At 39.6% G+C, this 21251-nt stretch overlaps 1 protein-coding gene across 1 annotated transcript in view; it reads left to right on the top strand.

The window, feature by feature from the left end:
- Nucleotides 1–21251, top strand: part of EYS (eyes shut homolog) — a 1492075-nt gene that overhangs the window by 1044014 nt on the left and 426810 nt on the right. The window contains exon 32 of the mRNA XM_084624916.1: nucleotides 4256–4406. Within this exon, the coding sequence (XP_084481042.1) occupies nucleotides 4256–4406 (151 nt within the window). The remainder of the gene's footprint in view (nucleotides 1–4255; nucleotides 4407–21251) is intronic.

The following is a 21251-nucleotide window of genomic DNA, read 5'->3' as shown; positions in this document are numbered from 1 at the left end:
TCCCCACAATCAGCTTCAAAAATCTAAGATGCTGCTTGTAACATAGTTAAGGAAGTTGTTGTTTAAAATATATATATGGATTTTAACATGAGTGTCCCTTTATTACTGTAATTTACACTCTGATATATAATCGTAGTTGGATATAGCAGTTGCAACTCTTATTGTTATTCTTGTTCTACAGAAGGAATCTTAACTTTCCAACTTAAAATTTTATGCTTACAGTAAATATTCAACAAGGAGATCATTTATAATGATCAAATCGAAAGTGAAATTGTTGGAGACAAGTTAAGTTTCAGTCTTCTTTTTGGATCAGTGGATTTCCTTTCATTCAGGAAGACCAGATACTTGAGAGAATCCTGATTCCCAGCCTTACTGACATTTGATAAATCCAGAAAAATGAAATATGTTTGCTTTATTACTTTTTACCATATTGCCATAATCCAATGCACTTTATTTAATCATCACTAATAAATGCCAAGAAGTATGGGGACACCACATGCAGAGATATGGAATTCATGAAAATGTTATTGTAATGTTAAGGAACCCTTATCCCTGTGGTATATCAAATAGTTGTCTGACCTTTCCATCCTTCCACCCTGAATGGCTTTGGGCAATGGATTTAATTCTACATAGACATAACTCATCTTCAAGGTTATAATTAATAGGTCAGTATTTAATGATTACATTTATGCAAGCACAAATTATGAATCTGAACAATTACTGCTGTTTTGGACTGAGGCACAATTACCAGTAGTTTAACCACCAGAAGTACTTTTCTGTATGCATTTCTACATTTATAATTATGCAAAAATCCTCATCTTCTTCCTTGACCTTTAAAGCACCGTATGTGCTGATTGTAGTAAAAGTATTTTAAATGCTTGATGGAAAATTTATACAGTGCATGTACTGTCAGGCAATTGTATCATCCACAAATGCTAAACAATAATGTTTTAAGGTTGTTAGTCTAATCTGGTCAGTCCGTATAAGATTCAATCAAGCACAATCAAAAGGTACATGGCTGGAACACTAATAAGCATAAGGTGAAACAAGTGCACAGTGTTGAATTGCAAGAACTTGGTCTCTTAATATAAAGTATTGGGCAAGTTTCAAAATATGATATTTGCATAAGCAAAAACAATATCTCTACTTATATAAATACATTGGTGATTGGCACACAAGTGCATGTATAGACTATTATGAAGCATATCAGCTGTGCATGCTATTTACAATTTTAATATAGGTATACATATGTACATGTTATTAATTCTAGAGTTGCTGCTCAAAAATATGTGAAGGAATGAATATTCCTTAGTAACTTTCATAAACAAGTTATATGGGCAGCTTCCATTCCTTTAGCACAGCTGTGGATGAATAAAAAACTCTAATAAATTAGGTTTCATATATTGCAGGAAAAATGCAATTCACCCCATTATCAAAGAAAGGCAGGGGTGAAAGTAAGCTGGTATGGGCCAGTACGGCGTACCAGTAAAAAGTTGCCATCGGTACCATCCCGTACTCAGCTGATGTTAAAGCACGGCTGTGGCCAGTGCCCTGGACCCTTTAAATCGCCGCTGGAGCCCCAGGCGGCACTGGCCAGGAAGTGCGGATGGGATGACTGAGGGATACTGATCCCCAGTCCCGCCCCTTCTGCCCAAGGCCCCGCCCCTTCCCAGGGTCAGAACTGGCCCCCATACTGGTAAGTGCTTAATGTTATTTTCATGCCTGAAGAAAGGGAAAAGTTTTAGACATCTAAGTATCAGATTCTCTTAAAAAATTATCTCTACAGATCCCTGTTCTGGGACACGCATCCAAAATGCCACATTAGGTTCAAACCTAATAGAAATACTTGAATGTTGACAAGAGAGACAAGGTGGGTGAGGTAATACATTTTATTGGACCAACTTCTGGTGGTGAAAGAGACAACTTTCAAGCTACACAGAGCAACACGGTCACTTGGAACTGTTAGCAAAACTATCATAGTGCATAAGCAAGAAACACTGCCAGCAGACTTTGTAGTATGCAAGTGACTAGTATGGTGTGTGTGTGTGTCCTTGTGCACATGTGTGTACAAAATCCCTATAGAATCTCTGCAAAAATCTTCTTTCACTTAATAGCTTTGACTTCAATTTTCTCCTTCCTCTTCTCCTTAATTTTGGCTATTAGAATGCTTCTAATATTTGATTAGAAGAGTCTGAAGGCAAAACCTATGCAGTGAAATTGAAACAAAGAATTATAGCAGCATTTTTTTCCTTTCAACCTCTAAAGAAATGCCATCCTGGGTCCTATTTGAATATTTTAATGGGGATAATTACATAATGTGTAATCTTGTTAATTCTAGGCTTGTCCAACACAATTAATACAGATATGATCTTCTACAAAGAATGTGCTGCTGTATTCATTTCCCCATTGATATACAGCAGCAGGAACAAGCCACATGATTCTTATAACTTATTGTTTCTAAATGCAAAATAATTATTGTATAATGAAAATAAAATTAAATTAAAAAGTGTATGGCTTCTGCACCTTTACAATGCTACGGAAGACATTCCGAGATTCAATCTAATAAGTGTTCTACCAGTTTTTATCAGGGAACTATAGTTTGAACCCATATATTCAGGTAAATGGCACAAATCCTGCTGGAATAATTAAACCATTTCATTTTTTAAAAATGAAAATGTGAGAAGATTTAAAATGTCATACTTTGACAGTACAAGCAGTACAAGCTTTAATTGTATTTCACCAGAATAACAGAAAAAAGCTAAATTTCATGGAAATGTCTTAAATAATAATTTCATGAGGATGGCATCCTTTCCACCATTTTTAAAAAATATTTCAGAGAATTTAACAAAGAATGATATCTCTCCTATCTAATTCTAGTCAACAAGTTGGCTTTATGGGCAGAACATACAAACTAGAAAGGATATCATTCTCTGTTAAACCTGAGACCATATTGTTTTCATCCTGCTACATTCTAAAGGACATTTACATAGTGTGGAAAAAGTATTTTGCTCGTGAAAGTGTTTAGAATGTAGTCCCTTCTGTTTAAATGCAATAAGTGTGTTGGCATGATTAAAGATTTCATGAAAGGAGTACAAACAAATTATGCAGAAAATAAACATATACCACTATCTACAAATGTTGCTAATGTAGATCTGCTTTTGCTCCCACTGAAATAATTGGCAAAGTAAGACACTTCTTGGAGAATTCATTTTGCGTGTCAGTGGTTGGGAGAAGGAAGAAAATAAAAAAGACTGGCTTTCATGAGCTATGTGTCACCAATCAAGGCTTCTGCAGCTAGCTCTGTGTTATCTAAAAATAACTGAATTCATGTATTTATCCACAGTATCCTAGTTACATTAGATAGGTAGCCTCTGCTTTTGATTTTGTTCATTTGTGGCATACTTTCCTGTTACAGCTGCAATATGAAGATCCTTGAATCATATTAATCAGCCAGCTGGCCAAACTTTAGTGCTTTGGTCTGGCTCTTAAACAGAATTCTACGTTCCTGCTGTGCAGAGAAAAGGAAGGCAGAATGTTTGCTGCTGGTTGGTTAAAGGAACATAAATTAATGTTCTATTATTAAAAGAAAGAAGAAAAACTAAGTATCGCACTAAGTATTTACAGTTAACAATTTGTTCCTGACTCTGCCTCTTATCTAAATTGAAGTCAGCACTGAATGCTTCACTGATATACATCTTGCAATGATATTAAGCCTATATTTAGCAATTACAGAGCCTAATCTTGCAGCTTTAATACATGAGAAAGGTGTTCCTGTCAGTAAATATTACAGGACTGGGCACAAAGTCCTTCAAAGAAACCTATTTTTGTTGGCTTTTTGGTCTTGTATCTCCCCGCCCCACACACACACACACATATCCCAGGAAATTTATTGTTTAAAACATAGTGGTAGGTCAAGAGATAATCACTTTTTTTCCCCACACTAAATCTTACTTGTTACTGTTAAAAAAATTGATTTGTTATTCATTAATTTCAATTAGTTTCATCTGCCCCTTCCCTCCACCCTAACCAATTATACAATTGAGTTTTACAATAAAACTTCATTTTTATGGAGCTCAGACTCTAAAGATATGCCAGTTTATAGCTTGTTGATCAAAAGTCTTCTGTTATGTTTACTGGCTTTAATATAAGATGTGCTATTTCTTTGATTTAGTAATAGCCTAATTAATTTGTCAGACAGGCAGTAATGTGAAGTATGGTATGGTTGTAAAATCTTACTATTTCTAAATTTATGCAGGCAAGACATGATACCATGTGATGCTGAAATGTCTGTCCTGGGTATTTCTACGAAGATAAGCATGCCTACCGATCTTTGGTCCAGTTCAGTTTGGCTTGAGACAGGTCCTATATTTATAGGTGGTTTGCCTCATCGCTACGCAAAAAAACAGGTATTCTCTCTCTCTCTCTCATTTTTCTTTTCTTTTTTTAAGGGAGACTGTAATTTACTGTCTTGTGAGGAGTAATTCTAAACACATACACAGCATGGGTTAAACACTATTTTTGCAGTGGAACTCCAGGAGACTGCATTGTTCCCTGGAACAGCTTGTTTGCTACTGACCCATTCCTATCTAAAAGGTGACCATATTTTTAAAATCTAAAATTAAATACTGTTGTGTAAGCACACTTTTAGGATAGTACATTATTCATAAAAGTACACTTGAAAAATGTTGGTGTCACTACTGCCAGGTTCTGACACAAGGGAAATGTGCACTTATTTCTTGCTATGGAGGATTTTTTTCTGAGTGAATTTCTCAGGGAAATACTGGACAAGTTCATTAACTTTAATTATGAGCAAATAAACAGTTTTGGTTTATACTAATTTTACTTTTTTGTTCAATGTAAACACCATTTATCACACCCAGCGTTCATTCTACTGCAGTGTGTGTGTGGTAGAGCCAGGAGTACACTCATGGATGGTTATAAACTGTTCAGGAAGGACAGGCAGGGCAGAAAAGGTGGGGGAGTAGCACTGTATGTAAGGGAGCAGTATGACTGCTCAGAGCTCCGGTACGAAACTGCAGAAAAACCTGAGTGTCTCTGGATTAAGTTTAGAAGTGTGAGCAACAAGAGTGATGTAGTGGTGGGCGTCTGCTATAGACCACCGGACCAGGGGGTTGAGGTGGATGAGGCTTTCTTCCGGCAACTCGCAGAAGCTACCAGATTGCACACCCTGGTTCTCATGGGTGACTTTAATTTTCCTGATATCTGCTGGGAGAGCAATACAGCGGTGCATAGACAATCCAGGAAGTTTTTGGAAAACGTAGGGGACAATTTCCTGGTGCAAGTGCTAGAGGAGCCGACTGAGGGGGCGCTTTTCTTGACCTGCTGCTCACAAACCGGGAAGAATTAGTGGGGGAAGCAAAAGTGGATGGGAATTTGGGAGGCAGTGACCATGAGTTGGTTGAGTTCAGGATCCTGACACAAGGAAGAAAAGTAAGCAGCAGGATACAGACCCTGGACTTCAGGAAAGCAGACTTTGACTCCCTCAGGGAACGGATAGGTAGGATCCCCTGGGGGACTAACATGAAGGGGAAAGGAGTCCAGGAGAGCTGGCTGTATTTCAAGGAATCCCTGTTGAGGTTACAGGGACAAACCATCCCGATGTGTCGAAAGAATAGTAAATATGGCAGGTGACCAGCTTGGCTTAACAGTGAAATCGTTGCTGCTCTTAAATACAAAAAAGAAGCTTACAAGAAGTGGAAGGTTGGACATATGACCAGGGAAGAGTATAAAAATATTGCTCGGGCATGTAGGAATGAAATCAGGAGGGCCAAATCGCACCTGGAGCTGCAGCTAGCGAGAGATGTCAAGAGTAACAAGAAGGGTTTCTTCAGGTATGTTGGCAACAAGAAGAAAGCCAAGGAAAGTGTGGGGCCCTTAATGAATGAGGGAGGCAACCTAGTGACAGAGGATGTGGAAAAAGCTAATGTACTTAATGCTTTTTTTGCCTCTGTCTTCACGAACAAGGTCAGCTCCCAGACTGCTGCGCTGGGCATCACAATATGGAGAATAGATGGCCAGCCCTCTGTGGAGAAAGAGGTGGTTAGGGACTATTTAGAAAAGCTGGACGTGCATAAGTCAATGGGGCCGGATGAGTTGCATCCAAGAGTGCTAAAGGAATTGGCAGCTGTGATTGCAGAGCCATTGGCCATTATCTTTGAAAACTCGTGGCGAACGGGGGAAGTCCCGGATGACTGGAAAAAGGCTAATGTAGTGCCAATCTTTAAAAAAGGGAAGAAGGAGGATCCTGGGAACTACAGGCCAGTCAGCCTCACCTGAGTCCCCAGAAAAATCATGGAGCAGGTCCTCAAAGAATCAATCCTGAAGCACTTACATGAGAGGAAAGTGATCAGGAAGAGTCAGCATGGATTCACCAAGGGAAGGTCATGCCTGACTAATCTAATCACCTTCTATGATGAGATTACTGGTTCTGTGGATGAAGGGAAAGCAGTGGATGTATTGACTTTAGCAAAGCTTTTGACATGGTCTCCCACAGTATTCTTGTCAGCAAGTTAAAGAAGTATGGGCTGGATGAATGCACTATAAGGTGGGTAGAAAGTTGACTAGATTGTCGGGCTCAACAGGTAGTGATCAATGGCTCTGTCATAAATATAAAGGGAAGGGTAAACCCCTTTGAAATCCCTCCTGGCCAGGGGACAGCTCCTCTCACCTGTAAAGGGTTAAGAAGCTAAAGGTAACCTCGCTGGCACCTGCCCAAAATGACCAATAAGGAGACAAGATACTTTCAAATGCTGGGAGGAGGGAGAGAAACAAAGGGTCTGTGTGTCTGTCTATATGCTGATTTCTGCCGGGGATAGACCAGGAATGGAGTCTTAGAACTTTTAGTAAGTAATCTAGCTAGGTATGTGTTAGATTATGATTTCTTTAAATGGCTGAGAAAAGAATTGTGCTGAATAGAATAACTATTTCTGTCTGTGTATCTTTTTTGTAACTTAAGGTTTTGCCTAGAGGGGTTCTCTATGTTTTTGAATCTAATTACCCTGTAAGATATCTACTATCCTGATTTTACAGGGGGGATTTCTTTATTTCTATTTACTTCTATTTTTATTAAAAGTCTTCTTGTAAGAAAACTGAATGCTTTTTCATTGTTCTCAGATTCAAGGGTTTGGGTCTGTGGTCACCTATGCAAATTGGTGAGGCTTTTTATCCAACATTTCCCAGGAAAGGGGGGGTGCAAGTGTTGGGAGGATTGTTCATTGTTCTTAAGATCCAAGGGTCTGGGTCTGTAGTCACCTAGGCAAATTGGTGAGGCTTTTTACCAAACCTTGTCCAGGAAGTGGGGTGCAAGGTTTTGGGAAGTATTTTGGGGGGAAAGACGCGTCCAAACAGCTCTTCCCCAGTAACCTGTATTTTTTTGGTGGTGGTAGCGGCCAATCCAAGGACAAAGGGTGGAATATTTTGTACCTTGGGGAAGTTTTGACCTCAGCTGGTAAAGATAAGCTTAGGAGTTTTTTATGCAGGTCCCCACATCTGTACCCTAGAGTTCAGAGTGGGGGAGGAACCTTGACAGGCTCCATGTCTAGTTGGCAGCCAGTGTCAAGTGGAGTGCCCCAGGGGTCGGTCCTGGGGCCGGTTTTGTTCAATATCTTCATAAATGATCTGGAGGGTGGTGTGGATTGCACTCTCAGCATATTCGTGGATGATACTAAACTAGGAGGAGTGGTAGATATGCTGGTGGGCAGGGATAGGATACAGAGGGACCTAGACAAATTGGAGGATTGGGCCAAAAGAAATCTGAGGAGGTTCAATAAGGATAAGTGCAGGGTCCTGCACTTAGGACGGAAGAACCCAATGTACAGCTACAGACTAGGGACCGAATGGCTAGGCAGCAGTTCTGCTGAAAAGGACCTAGGGGTGACAGTGGACGAGAAGCTGGATATGAGTCAGCAGTGTGCCCTCGTTGCCAAGAAGGCCAATGGCATTTTGGGATGTATAAGTAGGGGCATAGCGAGCAGATCGAGGGACGTGATCGTCCCCCTCTATTCGACATTGGTGAGGCCTCATCTGGAGTACTGTGTCCAGTTTTGGGCCCTACACTACAAGAAGGATGTGGATAAATTGGAGAGAGTCCTGCGAAGGGCAACAAAAATGATTAGGGGTCTGGAACACATGACTTATGAGGAGAGGCTGAGGGAACTGGGATTGTTTAGTCTGCAGAAGAGAAGAATGAGGGGGGATTTGATAGTTTGCTTTCAACTACCTGAGAGGTGGTTCCAGAGAGGATGGTTCTAGACTATTCTCAGTGGTGGAAGAGGACAGGACAAGGAGTAATAGTCTCAAGTTGTAGTGGGGGAGGTTTAGGTTGGATATTAGGAAAAACTTTGTCACTAGGAGGGTGGTGAAACACTGGAATGTGTTACCTAGGGAGGTGGTAGAATCTCCTTCCTTAGAAGTTTTTAAGATCAGGCTTGACAAAGCCCTGGCTGGGATGATTTAATTGGGGATTGGTCCTGCTTTGAGCAGGGGGTTGGACTAGATGACCTCCTGAGGTCCCTTCCAACCCTGATATTCTCTGATTCTGTGATTCTATGACTTGCACTCTCTATCTACCAGTAAAAATAGATTCTTAGGTTATAGGGGTTGTAAAGATATTCTTTTATAAAGTAAGATATTCAAATCTACTACCCAGAATTTAAATGGAACTGTTTGGAAAAACTCATCAATGATGCTTTAATCTTTTAAACCAGGTGAATAGTGCTCGGTACAAATCTTACTGGGATTTTAATACAAATTAACTACTGCATCATTAGTATTTGAAAGGTAAGAAAGAAATGGTGTCATACTAATTTAAAAATGCAGGCAGGACTCCATCCTAGTCAAGGACACAACACAAATTGGTTCACAGTACTTTAAATTGGGTGCTGGAATTAAGGTACTAAAATATCCACTTTTCAGGAATTAAACTGTGTTACTTAATCTTGTAAGTGCATTACAACTTTTGTTTACCCTCCTAATAAAAGTATTAATCTAACCAATTACTCAGAGATAACAAGTATTACTTGTGAACAATTATCCAGAGCAAAAGTTGTGTCAATGTTAGTGCATGGCTCTTCCTTGAAACGCAGCTGCAATTTGTCATCAATGTAGGGTGAATCAGACTCTCATTTATTTAATTGACTTTCTTCTTTCTTGGTTATGTCAAATGAGAGTAAAGATAATGTGAGGTGTAGAAGGGAGACAGTTGATGTGCAGAAGGGGAACTGATGAATTTAGCACAGGTGGCAGGGTTTGAATGATTTAACTGCTTAGCTCCTTGCTTTTTATAGGTAGCTTTGTTAGTCACATATCCCACCAATCTTAAACTAAAGTTAACAAATTGATTGAAAGATGAGCAGCAGAGAGAGATAGAGAGAGAGAGAATTGTAGTAAATACCCTTCGGTGATATGGAGAGGTGGACAGAAGGTTTGACAGCAGAAGTAGGTGTTAGAACCCTGTGGTTTAGTAAAACTATAGTCCTACAATTTGGGATTATTTCTCACAAACTGGCAAATTATATATGGTCATGGCTCTCTCTTATGCTGCCCCTACTAAACTTGTATCGGTTCTTATGCTAATGCAAGAACATATAGCTGAAGTGCCAGAGAAAAGGCAAAGCAGGAAGCTTATAAATAGCTGACTCTAAGGGCCTCATCCTGCTGTCCTTACTCAGACAAAACTCCCATTCATTTCACTGGATTTCTTTTTTTTTCCCCCTGAGCTAGGATTATAGGACCTGGTCCTTGGTGTAGGTTTATCATGCCTTCAAAAGATAGATAATGTATGGTTTAAATACCTTTATTTCTATGTTAGATTTTTCAGCTGGTCATGAAGGCTGTTTTATGACCGTTACAAAAATCAGTTTGGGAATACGAACAAAACTGCACACAGAAAAATGATATTTTGAATCAGAGGTTGAAATTAATCGCATATTATTTCTGAAATCTGAGGATATGTTTTGGTGTAATTACTTCCATGCTATCTTAAGTATCTTTACTAGTTTACTATACTGTGTTCAGTTGCAGAGAATTCAAGATCAGTACATTTGAAGGGGATTAAATGTCGTTGTCAAATACTCACACTAAGAGTTGATTGCATTAATCATGTTATTTGTGCGGCTATAATTGCTGCAGTGATTTATGTTTGTGGGTTTACTATTATTATAACACTGAAGATCTTAACTGTCATTACTTCAGATTCCTTCTCTGCATAAAAGCTCAGTGTTGTTAAACTTCATAAGCACCAAATACATAAAACTTTAATAAGAAAGGAATATTTAGGTGCCAGAGGAGCAACTTTCCACACAAAATGAGGAGAAAATATAAAATGGGAAGTGTGTAGGGAAGTGTTGTTAGCCTGTTTTACAGATGGGGAAACTGAGACAGAATATAAATGACTTTTCCAAGACTACAGAGAGTGTTGGTGTCACAGCTAAGATTAGAACTCAAGCATTTTTGGTTCTTAATCCTTAGATCAGACTGTAGTATAGGTGTCTGTATCTGCATATGGCATGCAATATATTGATGGATATGTTTTTAACAGTGAAGGAAATATACGGTAATATCACAACTATATGTTGCCGTAAAACTACCCATGAAATTTCAGAGAATTCTAATAAATTTCCCTATGGCGATTTAAAAATATACTTTGAGCATACTCCCTTATGCCAAATTGTTAAAATATATAGGGCCACCTTCTTATTCCTTCTACACGGGTTTTACTCTGCTTTAACTCTATTGGATTCAGTGGAGTTAAGACCAAATAAAACTAGGGGAATGGAGTGCGAAATCAGGCCCTTAATTCAGAAATGGGTTACATTTGCCATACATTGTGTCTGTTTGTAGTGCTTCAGTGACACACAGCAGTTGTAATCCCACTTTGACTGACTGGTTAAGTTTAGCGTATGTCCTGGCCTCTTTTCCTTGCTGGAGTGGCACAAAGCAACTGGACAGTGCTGCTGAATCTATCACATTCTGTGCATACCATTTACATTTTGTCATATGGCAGTCCCCTTCACTGATGGACTTCCATGGTGGAGCTATGACAGTTTATGCCTTCTAAGGGTCTGCCCCATAATTCTTTATAACATTAATTTGTATTTACATAGTGCTTTTATCACCTTTGTGAGATCATTATGAGAATTATACAGAGGAAGAAAATGAGAGGCAGGGAGGTAAAGTGACTTTTCCAAGATAATGTGCTTTATTAGTGGCAGAGCTGGAATATAATCCAAAATTTCTAATGTTCTGACACCTGAGCTAGATCCTCTCAGTCTACTCTAGGAAACAATTTTACTGAAATGTTACAGTTATATATGTGTGTTCTCTTTATTTCTTTATTAAAATACCAACTTCTAAAGGTTTCTTTCTAAATAAATGTCTGTAATTCCCTGTAAATGGGATTAGGGTTTCTTTCACAAATGACATTGAGATTAATTTGATTATTAATAAACACAAGTGTATATAAATCAAGGTAACTACATCTTATATATTTTTTCTTCTGGTCTTTTAAGTGGTAAAACTTCAGCTGTTTATCTCATTATAACCATATGGGAGAAGAATAAATTTGTTATACTTTCAATTTCAAAATATCATCTCCTAATTCTCCATTGAGTTTGTGCTACACCAAGCAACAACAAAGGGCAGAGGAGGAAAGAAATATGAAGGATTTGATCTTTCGCTGAAAGTTTGCATTTGTTTAAAAAAAATTGTCAGTGAATCTTATTTGCATAATTATATTTAAAATATATTACCATATATAAATGTTGTGTTTCCTAAAAATAAGATGAAGTACAGCATCCAAACATAATGAAAGATAAAGTTTTGCGCACTTTCTAAAAATCTGTCCGAGCTTGAAAGCCAAGAGCAGAGGCAGATTTAGATTTACTGGGGCCTTGGATACAAAAGAATTTGCCCACCCCCCCACCGCACCTCTCTCACCATGGGGTGCCACCCACTGCTCCTCCTCTTCCCACTAACCCCCCCACCCGAAAGGTCTGCGGGGGGAAGAGGAGGAGCAGGGCCACAGTTCCCACACTGGTGGGCCCCCCCATTTCTACCCAGGTTCTGGCACTCCTGCGGGGGCCCCCAAATTGGCCAGGGCCCCTGGCCATGGGCCCCATGGGGCTATATGATGATCCGCTACTGGCCAAGAGTAAGTTTAATCATAACTAACAGAGAATCACACTGACACTTCTGTCACCCTTAAATGTTATTTTCAGACTAAGAGCAAGATTCTAAAGCTGTGGTCTTGTTGCACACCCTCCAGCTCTCTTTCAAGTTAATGGCAAATCTTCCACTGACCTTCAGGCAGTTAGATGGTTTATTAGATCTGCAAGGATTGGGTTTCTCCAACAAGTCAGCATTTCATTAGCCCAATTTTCAACTAATTCTGAACTGACCTTTTGCATATTCACCTTGGTTTCTCAGAGTGTTGCAGATATACTGTGGGGTGGAGAATTCCTTGTGAACTTTTGTATACGAAAAATAATTTTCTCTTCCATTGACAAGCCATGCTAGTGATTAGGTTACATTGTTGAGCTCCATTTCTGCATGGAAAAAGAGTAGAGATTTATATATTTATTTTAATAAATAATATTTATGTTTGCAACAGTCCTGTTATGTGCTATACAATGGTCACCAGAGCCCTGGTTCCTTAGTTCCCTGGTTCTTAAAGAAAATGTTGATATGTCTGTAATTTCACATTACTCAAATACAGTTTGGTCCTTAGTATTAGATTTCAGCTAACAGGCAAAACCCATTTTACTAGCTCTTTTTCTTTGTTTCAGTTTTGATTTGGAGTTTTTTGTTTCAAAGTGGCCAAAAAAATACCCAACAACCAACACTCTTTGGAAGGAACTGTGGTGAGCTTCTCAATAAGTAGAGTGTCATAATGAGGAATACTTGTCTGATTCACTATATGTTATCCATAAAATATTCACCTTGGTCTCAGGTGCAATTTACTGATTTTGAATATGACATAAATGTTTTTGTGGATTTTGGGGGGTAAAGGGCAAAATTGGGTTTGTAATGAAAATTCAATAGTAACTCTAATTATGTCGTTATTGCAATCATTTCATAACATGGTATTGTACAGTTTCACTTAATCCCATGGGTGTGGATATAAATACAGGGCACTGATAATGCCTTATAGCTGATTCTGGAAGCATGAGTAACAAAGCTTTTCTGTTAAGATCATCTCACTATTCAGCACAAGGACACCTTATTTCAATTCTTACCCTCTAACACCTTGGGCTGTGATCTTTTCAGGTCTCATAAACTAAGCTGTACTGGGAAGAGATACCATCAAGGAAAATCTAAATTGTACTGATGATTCAGTCTTAGCAATCAGTTCCCTTCCCTTCAAGTCAGTATGAAGCAATGTCCTAACATAATGTTATTGGACACTGCATTGTTTGACATGCCATCTTTTGGGTGAGCCTTAAAAGTGAGGTCTGGACTATCTTCGGTCATTAAAGACCCCAAGGCATTTTTTTGCAGCGTAGGGGTATTAAATCTCTGTTTTAGCTATATTCTCAATTGACTAATTACATTCCAAATACCTAAAATTTGCTCTGTAATTTTATTGAAGAATTTGTTATTCATTTCTTCACTTGAAACAGATGTGAATTATTGACTGAACAGAACAGCAATCATTTTCCATCCCAGAAGCCAGGAGAATAAACCACAGCTATACAGTCTGCAAAGGGCTTTGTGATGCTACTGCTTATTATTATTATTAAATATAAATATGGAACATTTTAATCAATATGTGCTCAAGAAATCTTTCTAGCATGTCTAGTAAATTCCTTGGTTTTTACTAAGAAAACAAATATGGCAAATGCAAACTGGCAGACATTTTTTTAAAAAAATCAGATCCAACATTTCTTAAGATCAAATTCTTTGGACTATTTTCCTTGTAGCCCACTTCATACACAGAGATTGTTAATTTGGGGATTTTTCTAGGAAGAGATTACATTTAATTTTTTTTCTCAGAAATGTAGTTGGAAGAAACGTTCTTGAAATTTACAATACCATGCTTCTTATATTTTTTTCTCTGAATTTGAAGAGACTTTTTATAATCCCACCTCCCCTTTTTTAACCCTTTCTAGCTATGTAATGTCTAGTAATTTTAGCCAAACAACTAATCTGTGAGAATCAATGGAGTTCTGATATTGCAGCCAAAGCAACCAAGTACCCTGGGCCTTGAAAAAAAAAATTCACACTTAAAACCTGTTTCTTCTATCTTTTTGCAGTATTTTCACAAAAGATTAAACTAACCCTCTGCTAATAACAAATGCCTACATTGATATCTTTATTGGTTAAATGAAAGTGAAATCCAGAGAGTTCAGGGCTGTGTTCAGTTCTTGCAGCCAGTTTTGGTTTTTTAAATTATTTAATCTGATGTGATTTTCTGAAATTAAATAGACAGTTTACAGAATAATTTTCAACTGGATATACCCTCTTAATTTACAAAAACTGTGTGAGGCACAATGGATTACTGATGACTCTCAAGGATCCCGTTCAATGGGGTTATCTCCATTTCCCAATATTGGCGTGATCCTCTCCCAGTGGTCTTCGTTATCCACTGTCTTGCACCCCGGATAATTACCTATACCTGTGCAAAATGTCTGCAAAATGCTATCATTCTGACTTGGTTATCTTTTGCACCCACATGGCACGTACAGTAAATGATTAAACAAAGAGCAAGGCACTGGAGAAACAGACCTCTGAAGTTAATGGTAAAACTCAGATTGATTTCAGTGGTGCAGGTTCATCCTCCTAAGAGAACTGTGGGGCAGATCATGAGGTTAGATTCCCTCCTGTGTCTTTGAGGTGCAGCACAGAACTTGCAGCCCAGTGGAAAGGAGGGCTAAGCTGGCTTTTGTCCTCCAGTGTCAACACTGGGAGCTTAAGTTACAGCATCTTTTCAAGGCTGCCCTGAGGGCTGCAGCATTCCACAGTGCTGCATGCTGCAGACTCCCTTCTGATATACCTCTCTCATCCCAGCGCACCTCATATGCCAGGGCTTGTCAGCTGGTCCTCAGAGGGCAGCTTTGCAGCTCTCTTCCACAATACCTGCGCATGGGAACGCTCCCACTTCCAGAACCAGGGCTTTTAGACATCCTTGATGCCACTCTGGCCCTCTTGCCCCTCATAAAGGGATTGGCATGTTGATGAGAATCTCACACACATAGATAGATAGCCTCTGATCTGTCTATCTGTCTATCTATCTATCGTACATGAATCTCCTTCTCCTCTTACAGAAACGATGGGGCAGTGGCACCCCACTGTTTCCTTAAACCCCTGGTTTCAGAGGCCTGTGAATCCATACTTGGTAGGATAGTAAGTAGAGTTTAGGCTAAAGGGCTCAGATCATCCCCCTGGGCCCAAATGACATTCCTTGGGATATGCCAGAACCTGTATTACATTGCTATTGCCCACCCTCCACAGTGAGGATATCTCCCTTTAAGATGAGACTGAGGACAGCTGTAGCTAGGGGTTGTACCTGGCAGCATGGCTCCAGTGAACTTGGGTTCTTGTGCTCCTACCTTCATAGTGATCTCATAGATTTCAGGGTACTGGGGGGTTGTTTGCAAGAGGGTTGCTTTCTCATGCATAAAGGGAAATCCCCATCCCAATGGAAAAATGCAGAGGCTATTCTGCAAGGGAAAATTGTGGAATTTGTTTCCTTCTGTATGGTTTGATATTACCCATATGGATGGAGGTTAGCTCTGTATTCAAACTGAACATCATTTGAAAGCATTTTTCTCAGATATAGGTAGCACACGTATAAAAATTGTGTTTCTTTTTTTTCCTGCCTCTCTCTCTTTCTTTGGTCTATAATATTCTCATCTTTTTTTTCCCACTCTTAGTAAAGTTATTAATAAACTGGGAATCTTAGCTATGCTCTTATTGAGTTTACTGACCCTGAACCAAAACAGGAGTGGTACTAAAGACTGTATCTTTTTCCTGAGGTTCTGGTTTTGTAACTACACTTATGTTACCGGCCAAATCAGGATGCCTTGCTGCAGTGGAAATGCACGTTTGATTTTTATTTTACAATCAATACAGCCATAGCACACTTACAGGGATTTCAACTTCTTTTTCTTGATCCAATTTGCAGCGATACCTTGGTATAGGCACTCACCATTATACACATATCACCTCTCTACCTTGCTGTGAAGACTGCTGGGTTTAGTGCTGGTGTGGCAAAAGTATATGGGGGGAGAAAACGCTGATATCAGTGCGGAAATAAAATCCTTCCTGTGTCCATCTTTCTTTAAGGAACAGTTGACTGAAGCACTCAGGAAAACTGAGACATAATTGCAAGCTAATGGAACCTTTTCGTAATGGCTGTGGTGCACAGAGAAAACTGCACAAATCCCATTAACATTATTGTGACAACAGAAAAAAAATGATGCATTCTAGATATTAAATATGGCTGCGATCCACAGAGTTAATTGATCACTGTGAGCGAGATTAAAAATGTAACTAATATAATTTGATTAGAAGTGCTGGATGCCAACCTCATCGTATTTCTTGTGAAGCTACAGGCAGCATGGTACACTGTGAGATGGTATGCTGTCGTGCTCAGCTCTTGCAGAAAGCAACGCTATCGGCGCTTCAAGGTGTACAAAGCCTCCAGCGAACTGTGCAGAAAGACTTGGCTAGGAGCAGCCCTATTCAATCAGAAAGTTAAAAACAGGGACTTGCATTTCAAAACCCTGGGAAGGCAGCAAAATGGATGGATTGGCCAGTCAGTCACCTTTTTTTCCTATTTGTGTAATGGGATTGGAGCCTTGTGCTGTCCTATTACATAAATAGTTGTTGTGATAAGTCTAGCTGATATTCTAGAAGACTTTTAACTGGTTTAAAAAAATCCCAACCCTTCTGTTTGTGAGGGGGAATCAAGCTGTTGAAACTTTCAAACCCCAAGCTCAAGCCAAAAAAAAAAAAATAAAAACTGCAGAATCCCCTGCTGTGCATAAATGATGACGGTTGCCCCTGTCCAAATGCAATCTCTTCAGCCCTGGTTTTATTGCAGTATTTTCCTCAACAGGATTTTAATTGTTTCATACTTTACAGTGCATGAACTGGTGGCTGTATGATCTAGATGCTTCAAGCCAACTGAACCTTGCCCTCAGTAAATGCGTAGTATGAGACAAAGACAGCACTGAAACTTACTGTCTTATTCACTTGGGATGAAGTTTAAAAAAAAGAAAGGAAAAGTCATATGGGGGGAATAAATAAATAGTTCACTCAGTGAACTTAAGAAGAAAATTAAATTCAGATTTCATTTTGTTACTATGGAAGGTATGGGTTTTTTTAACACTCTGTTGCCTATAGCAGGAGGTAAGAGAAGGTAGCATAGTTAAAAAGAATGACGTACTAGATTGATATAAAGTCCTAATGGCACCTTAGAGGCAAACTGGGGAATAATTCTTATATATCTGTAAGAAATGTTCATGTACGAAAAAAATTAATTACTCACCCACCTAACTTAATGCAAACTCATATGTTCCACCTATGTGAAAATATACAAAAGGGAAGGATACTGCCAAATCCACACAGTATCTGAGAGGAGGCTAGCTCTTTTGCATAATTTCCATGGAAATATTTAACCAGTGCTAGTGCAACTGGGCAGGAGACACAATCTGAAATCCACGTTTGCATATGAGAGTCATGAAAGTATACCAGAAATCCAATGGATCTGTGACTATAAGTGGCTATCCATTCTCCCTCTCTGTGGCTTCCCACATAAGGTTATGTCTACGCTGGCAAATTTGGGATCTGTGATTTATTTACCCTGTTATACCTGCATTGGTGGTGCAGACTGTAGCATAGACAGGACTGAGACATTTTTTTTTGTTGTCAGCTCTCGTTGCAGAAGCTCCAGAGAACAACCATGTTTTCTTTCTGGATATGTCATCAGGGTATATTCCACCAGGAACCTCAGAATAAGTAATATGGATGATTGAATGAGCAAAAATTATATAACGTGTTAATAAGTCAGTCAGTTGCTCAAGTAAATAGCTGCCTCCTGCCACCAAAAAAACTCAGAAATAATGTTTTCACAAAGATAACAAGCTTTCAACAATGCTTTCAGTGCATTAAGCACAAATATGTTCTTCCACGTCAAACATTCATGTCTTTCTGTGCCTCCCTTTTTTCCCTAGAACAAATATATTTAATAGGGTAATACAGTACAATCACCTGTTGCATTTTTATGTTTCTCTTTAAACATATCAGTGCATATTGATGCAGCAAAAATACTAAGCTCTTATAAAGCACTCTCAAACCCTTTACAACCTCTGCTACTGGCTAGTTTAGGCAGCTGCTCCCTGCTTAGCGTGCTGCTTTTGTTGTTCCTATTCTCAGGGGCTTATCTCTCCCCATGCACTGTATAGCTAGCCTACGCACCTAACTCATGTTTTGTGGCTTCCATGGGGTGGCCAGGCACTTAGTCTGCAATGCTCAGCATAATTTTTATGTCATTTGTGGCTCTAGGCCCATAAGATTATTTAGATATCTTTGTAAGTGTATGAAAAATAATGTATTGCATTATGTCCAGTATAGTTACTCATCATCCAGATTACACTTATAACTCAGTTTTAATATAGTTAATGCCATTAGGTACTTCTACACTGCAGCTTGGAGAGTGCTTTCCAGTGCAGAGAAACAGACACACACTTTAGTGTGCTAAAAATAGCAGTGTATCTGGGGTAGCATGGGCAGCTGCCTCCTTCCAGGCATACAGATGCCTATCTCCTGTCTTAAGTCCCAGAGTGATTCACAAACCAGGGAAGATACAAGTTTGGCTGCCTAAGTCACATGCAGGACCTGAAGAAAGCACACACAGTACAACTTTGAGGTCTAATGATTGCTGCTTCTCCTCTCATTTCCTGTCTCTGTGATGCACACTAAGGCATACACCAAAAATCACATATAGAATATGACCATGATGCCCCACTCTTAATACCGACTATTCATTTTTATTACAGCAGCTTAGTTGACTCCTACTCTTAGAACACTGTAAATTTCCTGTCCGCTTGACAGTATGTTCTTTGGCTATTTTTCAGGTTCACTCCTCACTGTACACATAGTAGGTGAATTCAGGCTCTCAGTTTGGAATGAGGCTGCTGATCAAACAGTTCTTGAAGGGCTTGTTTGCCACAGATCATGAATGGCCTAAATTTAGCTTTAGCTTTGCACAAAAGCTTCTTCTCTCACATCCTCTGCTGTTGGCCTATGAGACGAAGAACACAATGAGAATCCTCAACTACCAAGATGAATAAAGTCAATTCACTATTAGTAAAAAGATGGAAACACTGGTGCTAAAGATCACTAAGAACTGGTAGTTGATCTTTGGTATGGAGTGCCAAATAGGAATTGAAGAATTTGAATTGAAGAATTTGGGAGATATTGAAATAGGTTTAAGCCACATCCCTCTCACAAAGTTAGACACCAAAATCGAGGCTGGAGGATGGGGCCTATCTCTGCCTGGGCTCCACACCTGGGAACCCCTCTCTTGGAGTCAGGCACCTTAGGCTCCTAAGTTGTTTCTTGCAAGAACATCAGTGGCACATGCCTAACTTCACACAAAACAACTGGGGAAGAGAGGAGGAGGATGAGTGCCCTAACCACTGGACTATCAAGTGACTGTCACACTGGGTATGTCTACACAGAAAAAAACAAAAACCTGTGACAGTGAGCCTCAGAGCTTGGGTCAACTGACTTAGGCTCACACTATGGGGTTAAAAATAGCAGTGCAGATGTTCCCACTCAGGCTGTAGCTTGTGCTGTGAAACCTGGCAAGGCAGGAGGGTCTTACAGCCTACGCTCAGCCTGGGTGGGAATATCTGAGGCTATTTTTAGCCCTGTAATGCTCAGTTGACCCAGACTCTGAGACTCTCTGCTGCGTGTTTTTTTTTCCCCAGTGTAGACATACCCTGTCTCTAACCCAGGGTACATCTAATGATTGTAGAAGGTGGAATTGCTTTAATAGAAGAAATAAGAAAGCCCCACTTCAGAATATCCCATAGCCCAATGGTTTTGGGCATTCACCTGAGACGTGGGAAGCCCTTGTTCAAATCCCTTTGCCTCATCAGGCAGAGGGGAGAAGTGAACTGAAGGTGTCCCATATCCTGAATGAGTACCTTACCCAGGCTAAACATTACAGAGGAAGTGGCTGCCTTTGAGCATGCCTCTTGAACTGGGACCTACCAATCTTAACTAGGTTTGAGAATTCCTCTGGAGCTTAGGTATTACATAGGTGTCTGGATACCTGCTTCCAGCAGCAATGCACATGCCCACAGGCAGGAAGTTAGGCGCTTGGCATCTATTACAGCAAATATTTAAGAGCTATGTAAGTTTAGGGTTCCTACAGTGTTAGATGGCAGCTGTGGACTGCCATGTTGCCTCAATCTGGGCTTTAGGCTCCTAAATCCCTCTGTGGAACTGAGCCATAGTGCCCTTCAAGATCTCAAAGAATTTTTTATAAAATTTAGGCCTGATCCTGAGTTCCCTACTCAGGCAAATTCCCATTTGGCTTCAATGGGAACTTTCACTGTGCAAATGTCTCAGGAACTCAGGGTTAGGTCTTAACTGAGTCTCACACCAACCCATGAGATAGGTAACTAATGTTATACTTAGCACATTTAGTAAAAGACTTTATCAAACCTGCCCATTTAAACCATGCATAACCATAGCGTGTTGGTGTGTTGAAATGTTCCCAAAATATTTTAATGCCATTTTGCGAAAATTTACACACCAGTGAAGAGGAGGTGTATGTCAAGCAATACAAACCCTTTGAAGCCCTCTGGTTACAATACACGTCCATCCTGGCTTTCCTCAACACGGAAGTGTCCTTGGCCTAATTGTGAGAGCTTCAGAGGAAGGGAATACCCAGAGGCATTCCTCTTTCAAGTCGGAAAAGTTGAGATTGGATACCTGGATTATTTGGGTGAATGCTGCATTACAGGCAGGTGCACTTCATTAATAAGAGGGCCTGTAAAGGGAGGGGAGGCTGCTGTCTCATTGAAGCCATTTCTGTGTTCCCAGGAGATTACAGAGGCTACTTTGCTAGTTCTGGCAATCAAACACATAGAAATCAATAGTCTATTTTATTTAGTTGAGTACCTATCCCAGCGGTATGGGCAGTCTTATTCTGAGTTAGAATTCCTCTTTTTTTGGTAAGAAAGCCAAGGAATTAGGCCTTTCTGAGAAGAAGTTGA

This window comes from Lepidochelys olivacea (assembly GCF_965140295.1).
Source record: "Lepidochelys olivacea isolate rLepOli2 genome assembly, chromosome: 3".
Taxonomy (NCBI): Eukaryota; Metazoa; Chordata; order Testudines; family Cheloniidae; genus Lepidochelys; species Lepidochelys olivacea.
This window is presented reverse-complemented; position numbering and strand designations above follow the sequence as displayed.